The sequence below is a fragment of the Castor canadensis genome, chromosome 13, assembly GCF_047511655.1.
Source record: "Castor canadensis chromosome 13, mCasCan1.hap1v2, whole genome shotgun sequence".
Lineage (NCBI taxonomy): Eukaryota > Metazoa > Chordata > Mammalia > Rodentia > Castoridae > Castor > Castor canadensis.
Window position 1 is genome coordinate 8,339,811 of NC_133398.1, and position 16,512 is coordinate 8,356,322.

Here is a 16,512-nt window from a genome sequence, read left to right on the forward strand (position 1 = left end):
TCCCTCCATGCCCCAGATAGCAGTCTTCCTATCCTTCATCCACATTCCTGCTGTCTACCAAGGAAAGGGTTGGGAGAGCTTGGTGGGTAGAGATGGCATCCAGAGTCCTAGAAAAAGAGCAGATATACCCCTGTCCCTGTCTTGCAGAGTTGAAACAGTCTTACTATAGAAAGAATTCTTGCAAATCAGTACGACATTGCAACAGAAAAGGAAGCAGAAGAAAGGAATTAAAAAAAACACAAATGAGCTGGGGATGTGGCTCAGGTTGCTTAGCATGAGCAAGACCCTGGGTTTGATTCCCAACACCACAAGAAAACACCAACACACCCACAGAAAATAAATGTGTGAAAGAAGGCTTCAATGTGCTCAGAATTAAAAGGCAGACATCAAAATGACTTCAGGCACGAGGGCAGAAGTTGCCAATGTTTTTAAAGTTGAGAAATTTCTCTGCTGTCTGATTTCCTGGAATCCTTCATAATACTGATGACTATAGTCATCCTAAATTCCTTAAAAAAAAAAAAACAAAAAAAAAACCACCAAAAAAAAACAAAGCAAGAACCTTCATCCACACCCAAAGACAGTAACTAGCTTGATTTACTAACATTCTGAAGAAAGCTGAGAACTAGGGAACTTTGGGATCTTCCCAGAAGGGAGGTTTCCTCAAGTTGCCTCCCAGTGTGCTCCCACCTCTCCAAGGCAGGGCTCTCTTTCCCTTCCCTATAGGAAGTCTTGGAATAGTCCTGTATGGCCTGGGGCCCTACAAGGACTCATGCTTGCCTTTGCTCCCACTGACACCCTCCTGGCATACCCTCTCCACACATCCCAGAATTTTAAGAAGGATTGCAGCCAGGTGTGGTGACCTAGACCTATATGATCTCAGCATTCACTGGGGAGGCTGAGGCAGGAGGATCTTGAGTTCGAGGCCAGTTTGGGCTGCATAGCCAGACCTTGTTTGAGAAAAACCAAGAGCTAGGGATGTAGAACAGTGGTAGACCATTTGCCTACCATCTGCAAGGCCCTGGGTTCCAATCCCAGCCCCACTAGAAAAAAAAAAGTGTAATCAGCACCCAATGAAACACTTTTATTTTAAGTGTAACTCAGTAACTTGGGACAAGTGTGTGCTCCTACCACTCCCCTACGAAGCAGACCATTTCTTTCCTCCCCCAGTTTCCTCCAGAATTTTTTGTAGCTGATAGCCTCTGCCCCACCCTAGAGAGTGATAGTTTGCATACACTGAATGAATCCTGAATTGTTACGGACTGGCCCTAAGGTTTGGTGGGAAGCTATTCACAGGCATGCATAGCACCCTGCAGTTCATAATGCCTTTCCACTTTTGAGGCTATAGCTGCTCTGTCATGAGTGACATGTGACAGAAGAGCTCCTAAACCAAGAGGGAAGGTTCCAGGCATGATCCAGGCTAAGGGGCCTTGTGACCTCACCTCTCCCTACTCAACCCAGGCTTCCAGCCTGGCAGAGGAGACAGCTGGCTCCAGCCCTCCGCTGACAGGGCAGAGCAGGCTTTCCTAGCTCTGGTAGTTGGAGCTGTAGGAAAAATGCAATGAGGTTAGCAGCATCACTTGCTTCTGGCTGCTCAGAGAACATGACGTGCTTAGGAGACTCTCCTCTGGTCATGTTTGCCTTGTCTTTACTGTGCAACTTTGACAAGTCACTTTCCCTCTCTGGGCTACCTCTGCACAAGAAAACTAGTAATCCTTGCCAGAGTGATTTCAACTCCACCTGATGACTCTCTGCTGCCTGAATGCACCCTGTTCTTCAGAGGCTGGGCCTTTGACTGCACAAGGGCCCCACTCCCTGGAATGCTGTTCCCCAGTATCTGCTGTCACAATTCTTGTTTTTCAGCTTTTAGTTCTGGTACTAGTTCTGGGATTGTCCTCAAAACAGAATGTTCTGATCCTTCCTCAAGCTTCTCTACCCGCTGGAGGGCAGGACTGAGATGAATAATAGAATGACAGTTCTGTTTATTGAGAGATGACCTGCCATATGCCAGGCACCAGGCTAGGCACTTCGTTCTTTTGTTTAATCCTTCCAACACAGCATCATCATTCTAACTTGTCAGATGAGGAAACTGAGGCCTCTTGTGTCCAAGGCCACAGAGGGCAGGGCAGCTTAGGTTTCCTCATCTTTTCACCCCTAGCATCTTGCAGAGTGTCTGGCAAATGGATAGTTGCTGCTTAGCTGTGAAATGACTGGTGAATGACTGAATGCATGACTAAGGGTTGGTAACACCTCCAATTCTTTCCAAACACATCTCCTGTGGTGGTGACAGGCTTAAGGACAGGTGCTCAGTTGGTAACTGTTATGATCCTCATTTGCTGCCTTAGATCACAGTGAGAGCCAGTCAACCTGCCAATAACGGGGTGGTAGTACAAAGTGGTGAGTGCTCCTTCACCAGAGGTTAGCAAGTAGCAACAGGGTGGCCCTCCTCAGATCTGAGCACCAGCAGCCAAGTCCAAGATTTGGAGGGTCACAGTTGTTAAGCTGTCTCCTCTACCAGCTTGGGAGGTCCTGAAATGGAACCACATTTCTCTGTACTAGAGACCCACCCATGCCCAGCCCCACGGTCCGAGTACTCAAAGTCCATGTAGATTCCTGGCTTTTCATTCCAACAGTCTTGAAAACTGTAAAGTGCGATTACATTTTCCATTCCTGACACACTCTGTCCCCACAAGCCGGTTTCCGAGTGAAGTGCCCATATGTTGGGCCTGAGGAACGCCCGCCTGATAGTGGGGTCCTGGTGCCTTTGCGCCCGAGAGCCCCCCCCAACCCCGCTCACATCCCCTCCCCCTCCGCCCCTAGCTATTGTGCAAGAAGGGCCGGCACACCTTCTGGGGCAGGTCCGATCAAGGCCAGGGAACTTCCTGAGTGCGGGCGGCGGCAGGACAGGGAGCAGGGGGTGGGAGGCGAGGAGACGAACGCCGAATTCCAGCCTGTCTGTCTAGGCGCCCCCTTCCAGTCCCCAACGTCCTACCCAGCTTAAGGAGGGGAGACCCCAGACTGAAGCACCCGGGACGCCCCGTTCTTTCCGATGCCCCCAGCAGTCCCTTTGTTCGCCTGACTCCAGGTCTAGGACTCGTCTCTCTGGGGTCTCCCTTCCGAGGACCATTTCTTTGTCTTGGTCTCCCCGCGGTCCGGACGTTCCCCGCCCGCCCGCGCGCTGCCGGGGAAGGGGGCGGAGCTCGGGCCTGGGGGCGTGGCCTGACGGGCCGGGAGGGGCGGGGCGGGGAGGGGCGCGGCGGGGCTGCGGGGCCTGGGCTGGCGGGCGCGGGAGGCTGAGGCGTCCGGCGGGAGGGACGCAGCTGGAGCCCGAGCGGAACCCAGCAGAGCGCGAGCGGAGGCCGCAGCCTGAGGCGGTGGAACGGGGGACGGAGCGGGCCGGGCTCCCATGGCGTCTGCGGCGTGCGTCTGAGCAGCGCGGGCAGCGGCGGGCGGTGGCCGGATCGGGCCGGGGCTCCTCCTCGCCATGGGGGACGTGCTGTCCACACACCTGGACGACGCTCGGCGCCAGCACATCGCAGGTGAGGACCTCGCAGCAGCGCAGCGCGCGCCGGGGGTTCAGGTGCGAGCCCCCGGGCCACGCCCCCACCCGGCCCGTGGGCTTTGCTGGGCCGGGGTCCTCCGAGAGTCAGGCCCAGGGCGGGGCGGGACCGTGTACCGCGACCGAGCTTGTTCCCTCCAAGTCTGGGCACCTCTTCTTGCCCTGTTCTGTGCCCTCCCTTCCTCTTCTTGAGGATAATCGGACGCCCCCCCCCCCACCCCCCACACACACCGGAACCCTCTTGGAGCCTGGTCGGTAGAATCCCAGGACCTATTAACCCAGGTCGAGCTTCGAAGGGGTCGCAGCCTGGCACCTCCCACCCCCATCCTGCCCAGCCTTTCAATACCACCATCTATCCTTTCTGGAATCTGCCTCTCACAGCCAGAGCGCCCTGATCGCAACCCCCCCACCCCACCTACTAGCTGTCCTGTCCCCAGCACACCCCCGTACACGTGGCCGAAGTTTCCAGGAGAAGGGCCCTTTAGGGCCCAAGACTGAACCTAGAGAATGGGGCTGGAGATGTTGGGGGCACTGGAGGGGGTGCGGTCCCAGTTCTTTAGCTCAGACTCAGCTGAGCACTCCTGCTGGTAGCAGGGACCAGGAGGCAGGCTGGTCAAGGCCCAAGAAGACTTCTCAGGGCCACTTCCTAGCCTCCCCCGTGCACCTTCCTTCAGCCAGTCCTATTCTCAGTCTGTCGCTGTATGGTGGCCAGTTCTCAGAAGGGAGCTGCCCCATGGCTTGTGAGGGAGCCCAGGGTGCTGAATTCCTTCAGGAGAATGGGAGATGTGGTGAGAATCTCAGGCTGCTGGAGAAATCTGCTCTGGCTGACCTCCCCAGGTAGAGCAGGGTAGGGCAGGGCAGGGCAGGGCAGGGCAGGGCAGGGCAGGGCAGCAGGGCTGCCCTGGGTGGAATCCCAGCATTTGCTGCCTAGGTGTATAAATGTCCCAGTGCCTTGATTTTCTCCTCTTTGAAATGAGGTCCTTATTGATGGGTTGTGGGGAGACCCACAGTTTTTGTAGCTTGCTTAGCACAGGGCCTGGCATTCAGGAGGCACTGATACATGGGGTGCTGGCCAGGTAGATTTGGCGGCAGATCCTGGAGAGGAGACAATTCCTCTTATTTCATTTGCCTCCTTGTCTAGTGAGTTCAGAGTACAGGTTTACCTGTGTTTGTCCTTGATGTCCTGTAGAGTTTTCAGCCATGTTCTCCATACGCCTTTGATAGCAGAGACCCCCTTGAGAGCATAGACCGGGTGTCCCTTAACGCCGTGTCCCCAGGGTCCCACCCTGACTGGGCTCAAAGGAGATGCTGGGGAAGGCATGCCTAGTGACTGTAGTCCTGGGCAAGTGGCCTGAGTTTCCCTTTGTGCCAGGCCTATTAGGAGTGATAGAGAAACAATCAGATCCTCTCTTGCCTCCGACCAGCTGAGTGAGGGTTAAGTCCTGGAAGGCCTCCTTGTAGGACAAGGCCTGGACTCTGGGAGGAAGGGCTGGGTGGAGTCTTCCTGTCCCCTCCCTGTTGGTGGCAACCTCCTGGGGCTCTGTAACAGTCCCTCCATTCAGGGCCTCCTGTTGGGGCCCCTTACCAGGCGGGTGGGGTATACCATGCTTCAGTGGGGTTTTTCCTCTCCCCACACCCAGCTCTGCTACTTTCCCACCTCCTGGGTTGAGAACTGCCACCCACTCTGCCCCCCCCCCCGCCCCCCCGCCCCCGGCCATTTCCAGGGGTGGAGGTTGAGCCACTAAAGCTAAGTGTGTTCTGCTGGAGAGGGCTGGGTTTGTTTTGTGGATACCAGGCTGGGAAGAAGAGGGTTGTGCCCACTCAGAGCTTGCCGACCTCTCTTCCCAGCAGTTCTGTGCTATAAATAACCCCCTTCAAGATGCCTCAGATTCCAGAGCAGGCTCACCTGAGGGGGCTCCTGAAGTGCAAGGGGGGAGGCTGGAAGGAGGGGAGCCCAAAAGCCTCCCTGCCCTCTCCAGAGGAAGTGAGCTGCCGTAGGACTCTGTGTGAAGGGAATGAGGGTGTGCTTTTTCCACCTTCAGCCACCCATGAACCCTCTTCACCCTGCCCAGGGAGTGCTGGGCTCCTCCATGGCAGACAATTAAAATTCCAGAGCCCTCCCTACCTGGGGCTACTACCCCCGTAGAGGTGTCAGCTTTGGGAACAACACTTTTCACAGTGCCCTGAGCTCCCAGAACTGGTAGGGTGCTGCAGCTTAGCCAGTAGCCTTGCAATGCAGGTGAGCAGGTGAATGCCAGCTTGCAAGTCCTGGCAAAGGTCAAGCGTGCTCCTATCCAAGGTGCTGTTTTGCTGCCCCGGCACCTTTTATCTTGAGATTTCAAAAGCTCTGGCAAGCAGGGGCTTGTTCCACAGCAGCAGCCCATGGAGCTGGTAGCAGATGATTCCCTCCTACTTTAGTGAGGAAAGAGGAAGGTATCCTGGCCTGGGAGCCAGGAGGCCAATGGAGCCCTGGGCAGGCCACTTACTCTCCCTGGGTCTGTTTCCCTAGCTGTGAATCGAAGGGGGTGTGTCACCTTCCAGCTCTGAAGGTGACCCTACAGGTCTCCAGACTTGAGCCTGCTCAAGTCCCCAACACAGACACCACAGTGTGTTAGCATGACTTTGAGCCAGCATCTCTATCTCACTTTCCTTTCTCCCTCCCTCCCTTCCTTCCTTCCTTCCTTCCTTCCTTCCTTCCTTCCTTCCTTCCTTCCTTCCTTCCTTCCTTCCTTCCTTCCATTGAACCTCAGTTTTCTTTTTGCTGTAGTACTGGGGATTGAATCCAGGGCATCCTCACGTGTTAGGGAAGTACTCTACCACTTGAGCCTTGTCCCCAGCCCTTTTGTTTGTAGTTTTTGTTTTTAAGATAGGCTAAACTTGCCTGGGGCTGGCCTCTTTACTCAGATCCTGCCTGCACCTCTTGAGTAGCTGGGATTACAGACATGGCTAAAGCCTTGTTTTGGGACCTCAGTTTTCTTGTCCATAAATTGGGAATACTAACAGTAGTTGCTTGCTAGGCACTGCTGGGAAGATTTAATGATATAATGTAGATAAGGTGCTCAGCCCAGTACTGGGGAGAGGGCAGGGAGGTGAAGAAAGTGCTCAGCAAACAATTGCTTTTATTATTGAGATTGTCCTTCAGTTTCTGTAGTTGGTTCTCTGGTGAGTAAGATGAGTGGCTAGTGTTTGGAAGGGGGGAAGGGGCAGTGGCAGCTGTGGCTTCTCTGAGGTTTGTCCAGTTGCTAGGAGCAGGATGGCTGGTTCTCTGGTTTTGAGAGTCCACCTGGGTTTCATAAGCCTTGATTTTGGTGTTCCCTCTGCCTTGGCAAATGTGTATGATAGATGTGGGCTGTCCGGAGTGGGTCCAGAGGACAGTGATAAAGGACCTGTAGAAACAGTGAAGGAACTAGATCTCGGACAGGTGGCTAAATTAGGCCAGCCTACCCATTCCATGTGACCCAGTGGACAGGACTAGTAGGAGAGAGCGTGTCTGGGCTCTTGTGTGGGTTTTGAGCCCTTTGAGGGATTCTATGCAAATATTCTGAGCCACAGAAACCAAGATGCCTCAGGTGGGGGTGGGGGTGGAGGGCTGCACGGCTGGGCGCTGGGCACTGTGCCCTTGGCAGGAAGGCTGGCATTGGGGGAATCCCCTTGTCTCTAGAACAGCCTGAGGGACTCAGCCATTGACTCCACCTCTCCCCCATCACATACCATCCGCCCCCACATGCCCAGTAAGGTGTGCTGTGGGAGTGGCAGACTTCCCAGCACCTGTGCTCCTGGTGCTCCGCCCTACTGTTGGGCTTACCTTTCCCCTGGCTAGTTCTTCCTTCCTTCCTTCCTTCCTTCCTTCCTTCCTTCCTTCCTTCCTTCCTTCCTTCCTTCCTTCCTTCCTCCCTCCCTCCCTCCCTCCCTCCCTCCCTCCCTTCCTCCCTCCCTCCCTTCCTTCCTTCCTTCCTTTCCTTCTTTTCCTTCCTTTCCTTTCTTCCTCCCTTTCTCTCTTTCTCTTTCTTTCTTTCTTCCTTCCTTCCTTCTTTCCTTTCCTCTCCTCTTCCCTTCCCTTTTTCCTTCCCTTCCCTTAGCAACTTTATAAAGACATAATTCACCTACTGTATAATCCACCCACTGAAAGTGTACAATTCAGTGGTTTTTAATATATTGGCATACTCCTACAACCATCCCCACACTCAGCTTGAGAACATTTTCATCTCTCTGAAATAAACCCTAAACCCATCTGTAGTCACTCCTGTTTGCCTGAGAACTCCAAAGTCTAGGGAACATTTTTTTTTTTTTTTTTTTTTTGGCGTTACTGGTTTGAACTCAGGGCTTCATGCTTGCTAGACAGGTGCTCTTACCACTTGAGTCACTCTGCCAGCTCCCCTTTTTTTTTGTGGTGGGTTCTTCAGTTCTTTGATAGGGTCTCGTAAACTACTTGCCTGGGCTGGCTTTGAACGAGATCCTCCTTTTCTTTGCCTTCTGGGTAGCTAGGATTACAGGTGTGAGCCAATGGCTTAGAGAACCTTTTTCTGATAGACAAATTAATTTATGCACAGTTAAGGAGGGAAAGTAAGAAAAGTGAGAGCTCCTCCATCTTCCATTTATAATCGCTCTCTGGAAGAAACCATTTGTTTGGCTTGTCATCATTTCCAAACGTACCTCTCGAAGTGTACACACTCATATAGCTTTATTTACAAAAAGAGATCCTGTTCTAGGATTCTGTGGTTTGAGTTTTTTTCCTGAGTAAATTGTGGGCATCTTTCCATGTCAGAACACAGAAGCCTGAGCCTACCTCCAATTTTCACTGCTGGTTCAGTGCTGTGCCTGGGGCAGTTAATTTACTCAGGCTCTTGGTAGTGGGCATTTGGGGTGTTTCCAGTGTTTTGCTAGTATGCATGGTGCTGCTTGAACCTCCTTTTACATAGCCTGTGCAAGGTTGCAGTATCCTAAAGACCTCAAAGTGGAACTCCTGGATTTTTTATTTTTTTTATTTTTCAAGACAGGGTCTCACTAAGTAAGTAGCTCAGGCTGGCCTTGAACTCTCTATCCTCCTGCAACAGCTGTCCAAGTGCTGGGATTACAGGTGTTCACCATCATGCTGATATATAACCTTTGAAAAAGTGGCCAAAATGTATCTCAGTGTTGAATATTATCACCCTTTTTGACAATCAAATGTGAGAAAAAAGGTAATCTTGTTTATTTATTGAGCAAAACAAATAATGCCTGTTTATGAATTGATTTTAAAAATGCACCTCTCTACATTCTGGAAGTGGCTGCAGGTTCCTGGAGTGTAGAATGCAGGTATTCTGCTATCTGCCATCCTTACCCAAGAGGCTTGCTGGTTGTTGTCCTGGCTTTGCTGAGAGACCAGACTGGCTGGAAGCAGTGCCCAAGCTGCTGCCCTTAGCTGAGGGTCAGCCCCTGGGGGTAAAGTGTCGGGGGATTGTGCTCTCTCTTGTGCTGTGTCTCATATAACATGCTTTTGTTGGCTTTGGCCCTGCTCTCCCCTCCCCCCAGGCTCCCCTAGTCCCCTCTATCCTTCCTCTCCCACCACCATGGCCTGAGCTCTGGCCTCCTGAGGGCCTCCCGCCTTACCCTCCAGGCCTTCCCACACACACTGCCAAAAGAGACCTTTTTAGTCCCAAACTGGGCCACAGCCCACCCTTCCTGCTGCCTGAGGAATGAGGCTGAAAGACATGAAGAGGGGTCACTCCCCATCACCCTTTGTAGTATTTTCCTCTTGTGTTTGTGTTATAGGTTGCTGGGACTATGACTCAAGTTTGTATCTTCTTTTACTACACCATTTGTGATCCATAATAAACAGCTCCCCCAGGTCATGAACAGTCCTAGGACAGATAGGCGTTTTCTTAGTCTCTCCCTGATTGCTGGACATTGGGTTGTTTCTTCCATGTTGGTTTTTGGGGCAAACTGAGTAACTGTTTATTTCCTTTCTGGCTCTGGATGGCTTCCCTGCTTGTTCTACTCTTCCCCTATCCTTCTTCCACCCCTCAGGGCATTATGAGGTCTGCTCCTTCCTGGGAGCTCCAGACACCTCTGAGCATCCTTCCCAGCGAGTAGGTTGGGAGGTGCTGCCGTGACCTGGGGAAGGTTACTGATGTTCATAGCCTCTGGGTGTGTGGCCACATAGTGTAGCTGCTTCCCTGGCCTGTGGCACACAGGGACTGGTCCATTTCCTGTGTGAGGATGGTGGGTGATGGAGTAGGGATGGGGTAGTTACCAGGCTTTGAATGCTAACTGTGATTAGCTATTTTTATTTATTTATTTATTTATTTATGGTGGTAGTGGGGTTTGATCTTGGGGTCTTGCACTTGCTAGACTAGTGCTCTACCACTTGAGCCGTGCTCCCTGTCCTTTTTTCTTTAGTTGTTTTTCAGATAGGGTCTCTTGCTTTTTGCCCAGGGCTAGCCTTAGATTGTGATCCTTCTACCTATGCCTCCTGAGCAGCTGGGGTTACAGGTGAGACCACCACACTTGTCTTTTTTTTTTTTTGAGATGTGGGTCTTGGTAACTTTTTGCCCCTGCTGGCCTCAAACCTCCCCATCTGTGCCTCCTGATCTCTGCCTCCCACGTAGCCAGATTATAGGTGTATGTCTCCACAGCTGGCCAAGATTAGGTATTCTTTAACTGAGCAATTACTATGTGCCAGGCCATCCTTTACTTCAATTGCCTCACTGAATTCTCACCTAGTGGCAGGCCAGGATCTGGGTGTGCAAAACCTTAGCTCATAAAACCAAACCCTACTGTGACTGTATAGCTCCTGGTGCCCAGAGTGGGCTGAGGGACAATGTGGAAAAGGCCCCAGAGAGAGGCAGCCTGAGGCCTGGGGCAAGAAGGGAGGAGGAGCCAGGTGGGAACAGAGAGGCATGTGTCAGAGACTCCTGTAGGCTGCACAAATGTACCCACCCGCCATTACGCAGTCGGAGCCTCATAGCCTCTCTTTGACCAGTCCTGTTCGCCTTGGATTTGCCCCCCTCCTCCTCCGCAGGCGGGGCGCATGACTCACTTCGCCCATCCTAAGCATCATCCTGCCGGTGCAGAAATTCCTGAGCTGCCTTTTCCTTCCCTGGCCCCACCCCTCCACTTCCCTGCCCGAGGACCAAAGGTTTTCTGAAGCTGGACTGGGCAGAGTTTTAGGCAAGGTGGAGGGCAGAGGCCTGGTTTAAAGCCCTTGAGGGGGAAGCAAAGCCACCTCCTCCTCTCCTGGTAGAGTCTCAGAGCCTGAGTCATGGGAGGCTACAGTTTTCTGATCTCAGAGATTGTAAAACTGGAAGAACAGGAAGTGCCCGCCTGTGAGGGTGCCTGTCCTGCCCCTGGGACTAGTCCCCCTTTTGGAGGTGTGTTACCTCTGGCCCATACAGCTGAAGGGACCTGCCTGGTGCCACAGTGGATAGAAGTTTGAAGCAAGGAGCCAAGAGGTTCTGGGGCAGTGCTTTGCGGTCAGGCAGCCTGGAGCAGAGCCCTGCCTCTTTGCCATTGGATAGGCTGGTGTTTTTGTGCAGCTAAGTGTTTATCTGAGCTTCAGGGTCCTCTGTAAAAGATGACAGTTCCACCTTTTCAGCACGTGAGGACCAAGTGTGACAAGCCCTGGTGGTCAGAATACGGTTGAGTGACAGCTTTTATAGTTGTTACTGTATTGGGCAAATTTGACACCCAGAAATTATGCCAGGTCTGTCCTGCACTTTCACACATGCCTGGCACTCTGCCTTGCTCTGGAAGGTGGCCTGTCCCAGTGTGAGGAGCACCAGCCTCTGACCCTGGATACCTGGGGTATTCAGCCCTTTCTGCGGGGCTGTAAGACAGGGCTATGGTTGCCTGGCCGTCAGTCATTTCACAGCATCCTCCACTCAATGCTTGTCGTTGGGCAGAATACAGAGGGTGATAGGGTCACGAGCCTGGTTCTGTTGACAATTTGCTGTGTGACTGGACCAATGACTGTGCCTCTCTGAGTCTTTTCTCCCCACTTGTGACCTCAAGACCGTATCTGCTCTTGGGAGTTCTCTGCCTCTGAAAACCCTTTTTTCTAGAGGTCTAGAGGTGCACCCCCAATGAGATCTTCTATAGATACATTTAGTCATTCTTTCTTTTACTCATCAGTATTTATGGAGTGTAGCCCATTGGCAGAGCGCTTATCTAACATTTGTGAGTCTCTGGGTTTGATCACCAGCCTTGAAAGAAGAAAATGTTACGGAGCCCTTGTGTGGCAGGCAGGCCCTGTGCTGGGGACACCAACTCCTCTGTGGTCCCTGCCTATGCAGTGGAGCACGGCTGGCTATGCCTCCTGAGGGAAGGAATATTCTGAAATGGCAAGGTGGAGGAGAGTGGATGACCTGTTGGAGTGGGGAGAGGAGTGGTGGTGGTTGACATAGAGGGAGCTACAGGCCTTGGCCTTGGAGAGGAGGGAACTTGTCCTGATTATCCTGGAAAGGCATCTTCAGGCAGAAGTGGCACAGATGAGGAGGTCAGCTGTGCATGAGGGTGGATGGGAGGAGGTGAGCCTGTGGTGGGAGGTGGGGCCTGGGCCATGCAGGTGGGGGTAGGGCAGAGTGAGGGGACACATGCAGGTGGGGGAATGGGGTGGCCAGGCCTCCGAGACGGTGATCTGATGTGCATCACTCTTGCCCTGCAGGGTTGACAGAGCCCCTCTACAGGTCAACGGAGGCCAACCTCTAGGCAGGAGGTTCTGGAACTTGTGAGTCTCCAGTCCTCTGATGACAGAAGTCTCACTCATTTCCCAAAAAGACTGAGTTATGAGAACCTTCTTCCCTTCTAAGGAAAGAAAGAGGAGAAAGAGGGCTTGTTTTGAGATTCTGCCTCAGCTGTCCAGTCTTTTATCAGATGTCTTCCCTTCTCTGGGCCTCAGGGTCCTCATCTGTAAGGTGGGCATAACAGTAACGCGGTGAGATGATATGGCTAGAGCTCTTTCTTTTCAGGAAACGTCAGTTCCTAGGGTCTTGGCTAATATTGTTGTGTAGAGTCCCAGGCAGGACACTGGTTGAGGGAGTCCCTCCTGAAAGGGGCATCAGAAATGCAGGGCATGGGCCAGGGGACTAGGTGCTGGAGTGGGGTAACTGGGTCTCCAGGAAGAGGATGGTACTTGGGCACAGGAAGAATGAAATTGTGGTTTGCAAGGTGTCAAGGTGTGAACCCCCACTTTTCTACCCCACCTGTTGGGAGCCCTTTGTGGGGTGCAGGCTGGGAAGCTGGTGACCCAGTGTAGGTGCCAGATGGCCTTTCTTCCTCCTCTCTCTGCCCATCTGTGACCCCTCCTCCTTGTGTCTGTCTGTGCAGTTGGCAGAAGTGCCTTTCCAGTTCTCACTTCTTAGGAAACTGTGGGTCTTGGGATTGTTTTTTTTTTTTTTTTGTAATGGTGCTAGGGTTTGAACTCAGGGCCTCAGGATTGCAAGGCAGGTGCCCCACCCCAGCCCAACATGAAGTGATCTTGGAAGAATTTGCTGTGAAAGCTGTCTTGTGCCCTGCCTGAGCCAGGCTGTGGGGATGAAGCTGTGACAGGAATTCTGAGTTTATGGGACTCATTGGGGGCCAAGAAGGTTCTATCAAGCTGGGTGCCCTGTGGTTTGTGTTACAGACAGTGTATGTTTACATTTTCCAAAGTGCATGCTGGTGTTAATCGCTCGGAGGCGTGTATCTGGCCTTGACCATGTGCAATAGGTTTCTAACAGGGAAAGCTGCCTGGCCTTGGGCAAGTAACTCTTGGCTGTCAGTGAAGCGGGAATGGTGATCCTTGCCTTTGGGGTGCCTGAATATTCTGAGAGATACAGTACTCAATTCCTGGCCTGTGGAAGGTGCTCTGTCCATTGTGTGTCACTTGCATCCTAGCTCAGTTTCCTGGGGGTGCTGTTTGTGTCATTTGCCCCAGCCGGCCAGGGATTTTAAGCATGATCCAGACATCCGGAGGGAGTGAGCTGACAATTACACTTCTGTTCAGTTTTTGTTGTTCAATTTTTGAGGGCAGTGGTCTGGAAGGTGGAGGGGAGAGGATTGAGCAGAGCAGAGCTTAAGCTTTGGGGAGGTCCAGCCCTGCTGGGCTGTGGGAGTTGTGAGCCCCCTGGATAGTTTGCCCACGGTTAACTTGGGACTGACAGGGCCCCTGCCTGAGCTTGGTTCTGCTGTTGTGTAGAGGCTGATTTTTTCCCCTCTGGCCAAGACCCTTTTTCCTCCCAGCCAGGAAGAACTCTTTGAAATCATTTACTCATTCCCCTCTCCCATTTCATTACTGAGTAAACTGAGGCTCTGAAAGAGGAAAAGAGGTTCCCAAGGTCTCAGAGGTTATAGAACTGGATGGGTACCTATAGCCCCTAATACCAGCATGAAGCCTTTTCCTCTCCTTCCTCCACCACTCCCATGGACAAGCCCAGACATGGTCAGAGAAGGGGTGATTGGGCTGGACTGGGCTGCAAAGGTTATAATTTTGAAAACTAAATAAACAAACAAGCCCTTGGTGAGAGAGGCAGGTCTTATACCAGCCTCACAGATATGCCAGTGTCTGGGGAGACAGCCTAGGCCTATCCAACTCAGACAGTGAGGTGCTGTGTCCAATTAAAAATAGCCAAAAAAACACTCCCAGCCCACCCCCACTTCCATATTTAAGGCTGCCAGGAAAAGGGGATGGGGAGAGGGCAGCCCTTCCTTGTGGGGAGTGGGGTCTGACCCTCAGAGAATGACTGCTAAGGACAGCCCTCCAGGCTCAGCTCAACAGTCACAGCCCATCCTGTGACTCTAGTTAAGGAATATCTCCTCTCTGAGCCTCAGTCTCCCCATCTCTAAAGTGGGGTGAGCCCATCTGTCATGGTGGTGTGAGGATGGGGGGTGATTAGAGCCAAGTGGTTGAATACAGTAGTTTCTTTCTCTCACCCTGACCCAAGGCCTGCTGGGATCTCAGAAGCCCTTCATTTCTTTCTGGCCTGGGGCGTGGGCTCCTCCTCTGAGTACAGGAGTTCTTTCTCAGTGACCAGGAATTGGCCTGGTCCTGGGAGCACAAACTTCCAATCCACGCGCGGCTGTAGAGGACTGTGCGCAAAGTTTAGCTTTCCTGTTTGAGGTTGCGGCAGAATCTGAGAAGAGCTGCCTGGGGTCCTGCCCTGTAGTCTGGGGGCTGGGCAGGTTGCCGGGCCTGGCCCCCTCTACCCAGGTTGGGCCCAGTGGATTTCCTATGCAATTAGGGACTGGGCCCTTTGCCTTCTTTCCCTTTTCCTCCGTTCTCCCAAATTTGACTTCTAAGAGGCCAGCTCTGTGGATGGGAGGCCACCCAACCTCCAACCTGCACAGACCTGTGTGGTCTTGGGTAATTCCTGCCTCCATTTTGGGCCTCAGTGTCCCATGATACAAGGGAGGGGATTAACTAGTGAGTGACCTCATTGGTTAACATGTGTCCCTTCCTTTAGGCCCTTCTAGGCCTCCTGTTTCCTCAGCGTCAAGTTCTAGGCCCTTAAAAGGCCTTGCAGACTCTTAGACCCTGTCCTGTAGCCAGGAGCACTCTTGCCTGGCCTTCCTTTCATCATGGTTGTGATTCTAACTTTCTTTCTTTTTTTGGTGGTACTGGGTTTGAACTCAGGGCCTCACGATTGCTAGGCAGGCACTCTACCACTTAAGCCACTCTGCTAGCCCCCTCTAACTTTCATCCCTATAACACCTGAGGGCTGCTTTCCCATGGGCACCTCTGAGGTGGACAGTGACCTTGCAGGTGACAACTTGCTTCAGCAGCTACTAGCCATGTGCCCTTAGGCCAGTTACTGCTCCTTAGGCCCTGGTTTCATTAGCTTAAAATGGGAAAGATGCTGATAGTTAACTGGATTATAAAGCTTCTTTATGTGTGTAGAGCACAGTAAATGCTTTAATGGAGAACTATCACGCACACTTATTGGTCTGACGTGTTTTAAAACCCGAGCAGTGAATGACTGAATAAATGCCACTGTGATATTCTATGTCATTGCTGCACAGGTACCCTAGAACTCTCTGATGAAGGGCTTGGTGAGGGCAGATGTGGGGGGATACAGAGTGGTGGGCAGATGCAGGAGGGCTTACACTTCCCCTCTTCCTTCATGTGGAAGGAGTGGTTTGGGCCTGAGGCCACAGGCACACAGCTTGCTCGCCACACACAGCACACATCTTCCTTCCTCTCCTAGTCCATTCCTCTCCATGTGACTCACTGCCTTAAGACCTTTGTTCTTGTCCTTCAGGATGAGACCCAGGCAAAGAATTCACTCCCTGACAGGCTGGTCCTCCTTCAGGGTTCCTGCCAGAACCCCTAGTGTGACAGGCAGGGGATGGGACCCTGGTCCTGGCACCCTCACTGACTCACTGCATGTCAGGCACAGGGGTGCACACCAACTGAGAGCCCCCTGTGTACTTGGCACCGATACAGCCAAATCCAGCCTCCCTGGCCCTGCCCACTCAGCTCCTGGCTCAACAGGGGGAACATGTCCAACAGGTCGTTATTAGTTATCAGAGGTGATAACCTAATCCTCAAGAGTCCATCCGTGTCTATGGGACCTTCCTAGCAATGACTGTCATTTGTTCCTCTGTCACAGATGAGGAAACAGACTCCCCACGGTCAGAGTTCCCTGAGTGGGTGGCAGTGTGGGCTCAGGTCTGGGACAAGTCCCTTCCCCCCTTGGTGCCTCCTTTCCATTCCCTTGGCTCAGAATGGTGTCGTGCAGGGCTGGGGGTACAGGAGCCAGCATCTGGTTTGAGCCTTGGGGTTATCTAGGGCTTGGCTTACAGCCCTCAAGTCCTTCCTCTGTGCATCCCTAGGCAGGAGTATGGGGTACAGAAACTGCTGTGGCTGAAGCATTGGGTCCTTCCAAAGGCCAGACAGGAAACGGTGATGGGAGGAGGGTGGTCCTTTCCTGGCCACCCCCACCCCCACTAGCAGAAAGGGAGCCACAAGCCCTGAGGGAAATCCAGGTAGTCACTCCACATGT

At 52.6% G+C, this 16,512-nt stretch overlaps 1 protein-coding gene across 1 annotated transcript in view; it reads left to right on the forward strand.

The window, feature by feature from the left end:
* The first annotated feature begins 3,259 nt into the window (after positions 1–3,259).
* Niban2 (niban apoptosis regulator 2) overlaps positions 3,260–16,512 on the forward strand; it is a 51,727-nt gene continuing 38,474 nt past the window's right edge. Inside the window, exon 1 of the mRNA XM_020173783.2 lies at positions 3,260–3,536. Coding sequence (XP_020029372.1) covers positions 3,482–3,536 — 55 coding nt within the window. The 5' untranslated portion in view covers positions 3,260–3,481. The remainder of the gene's footprint in view (positions 3,537–16,512) is intronic.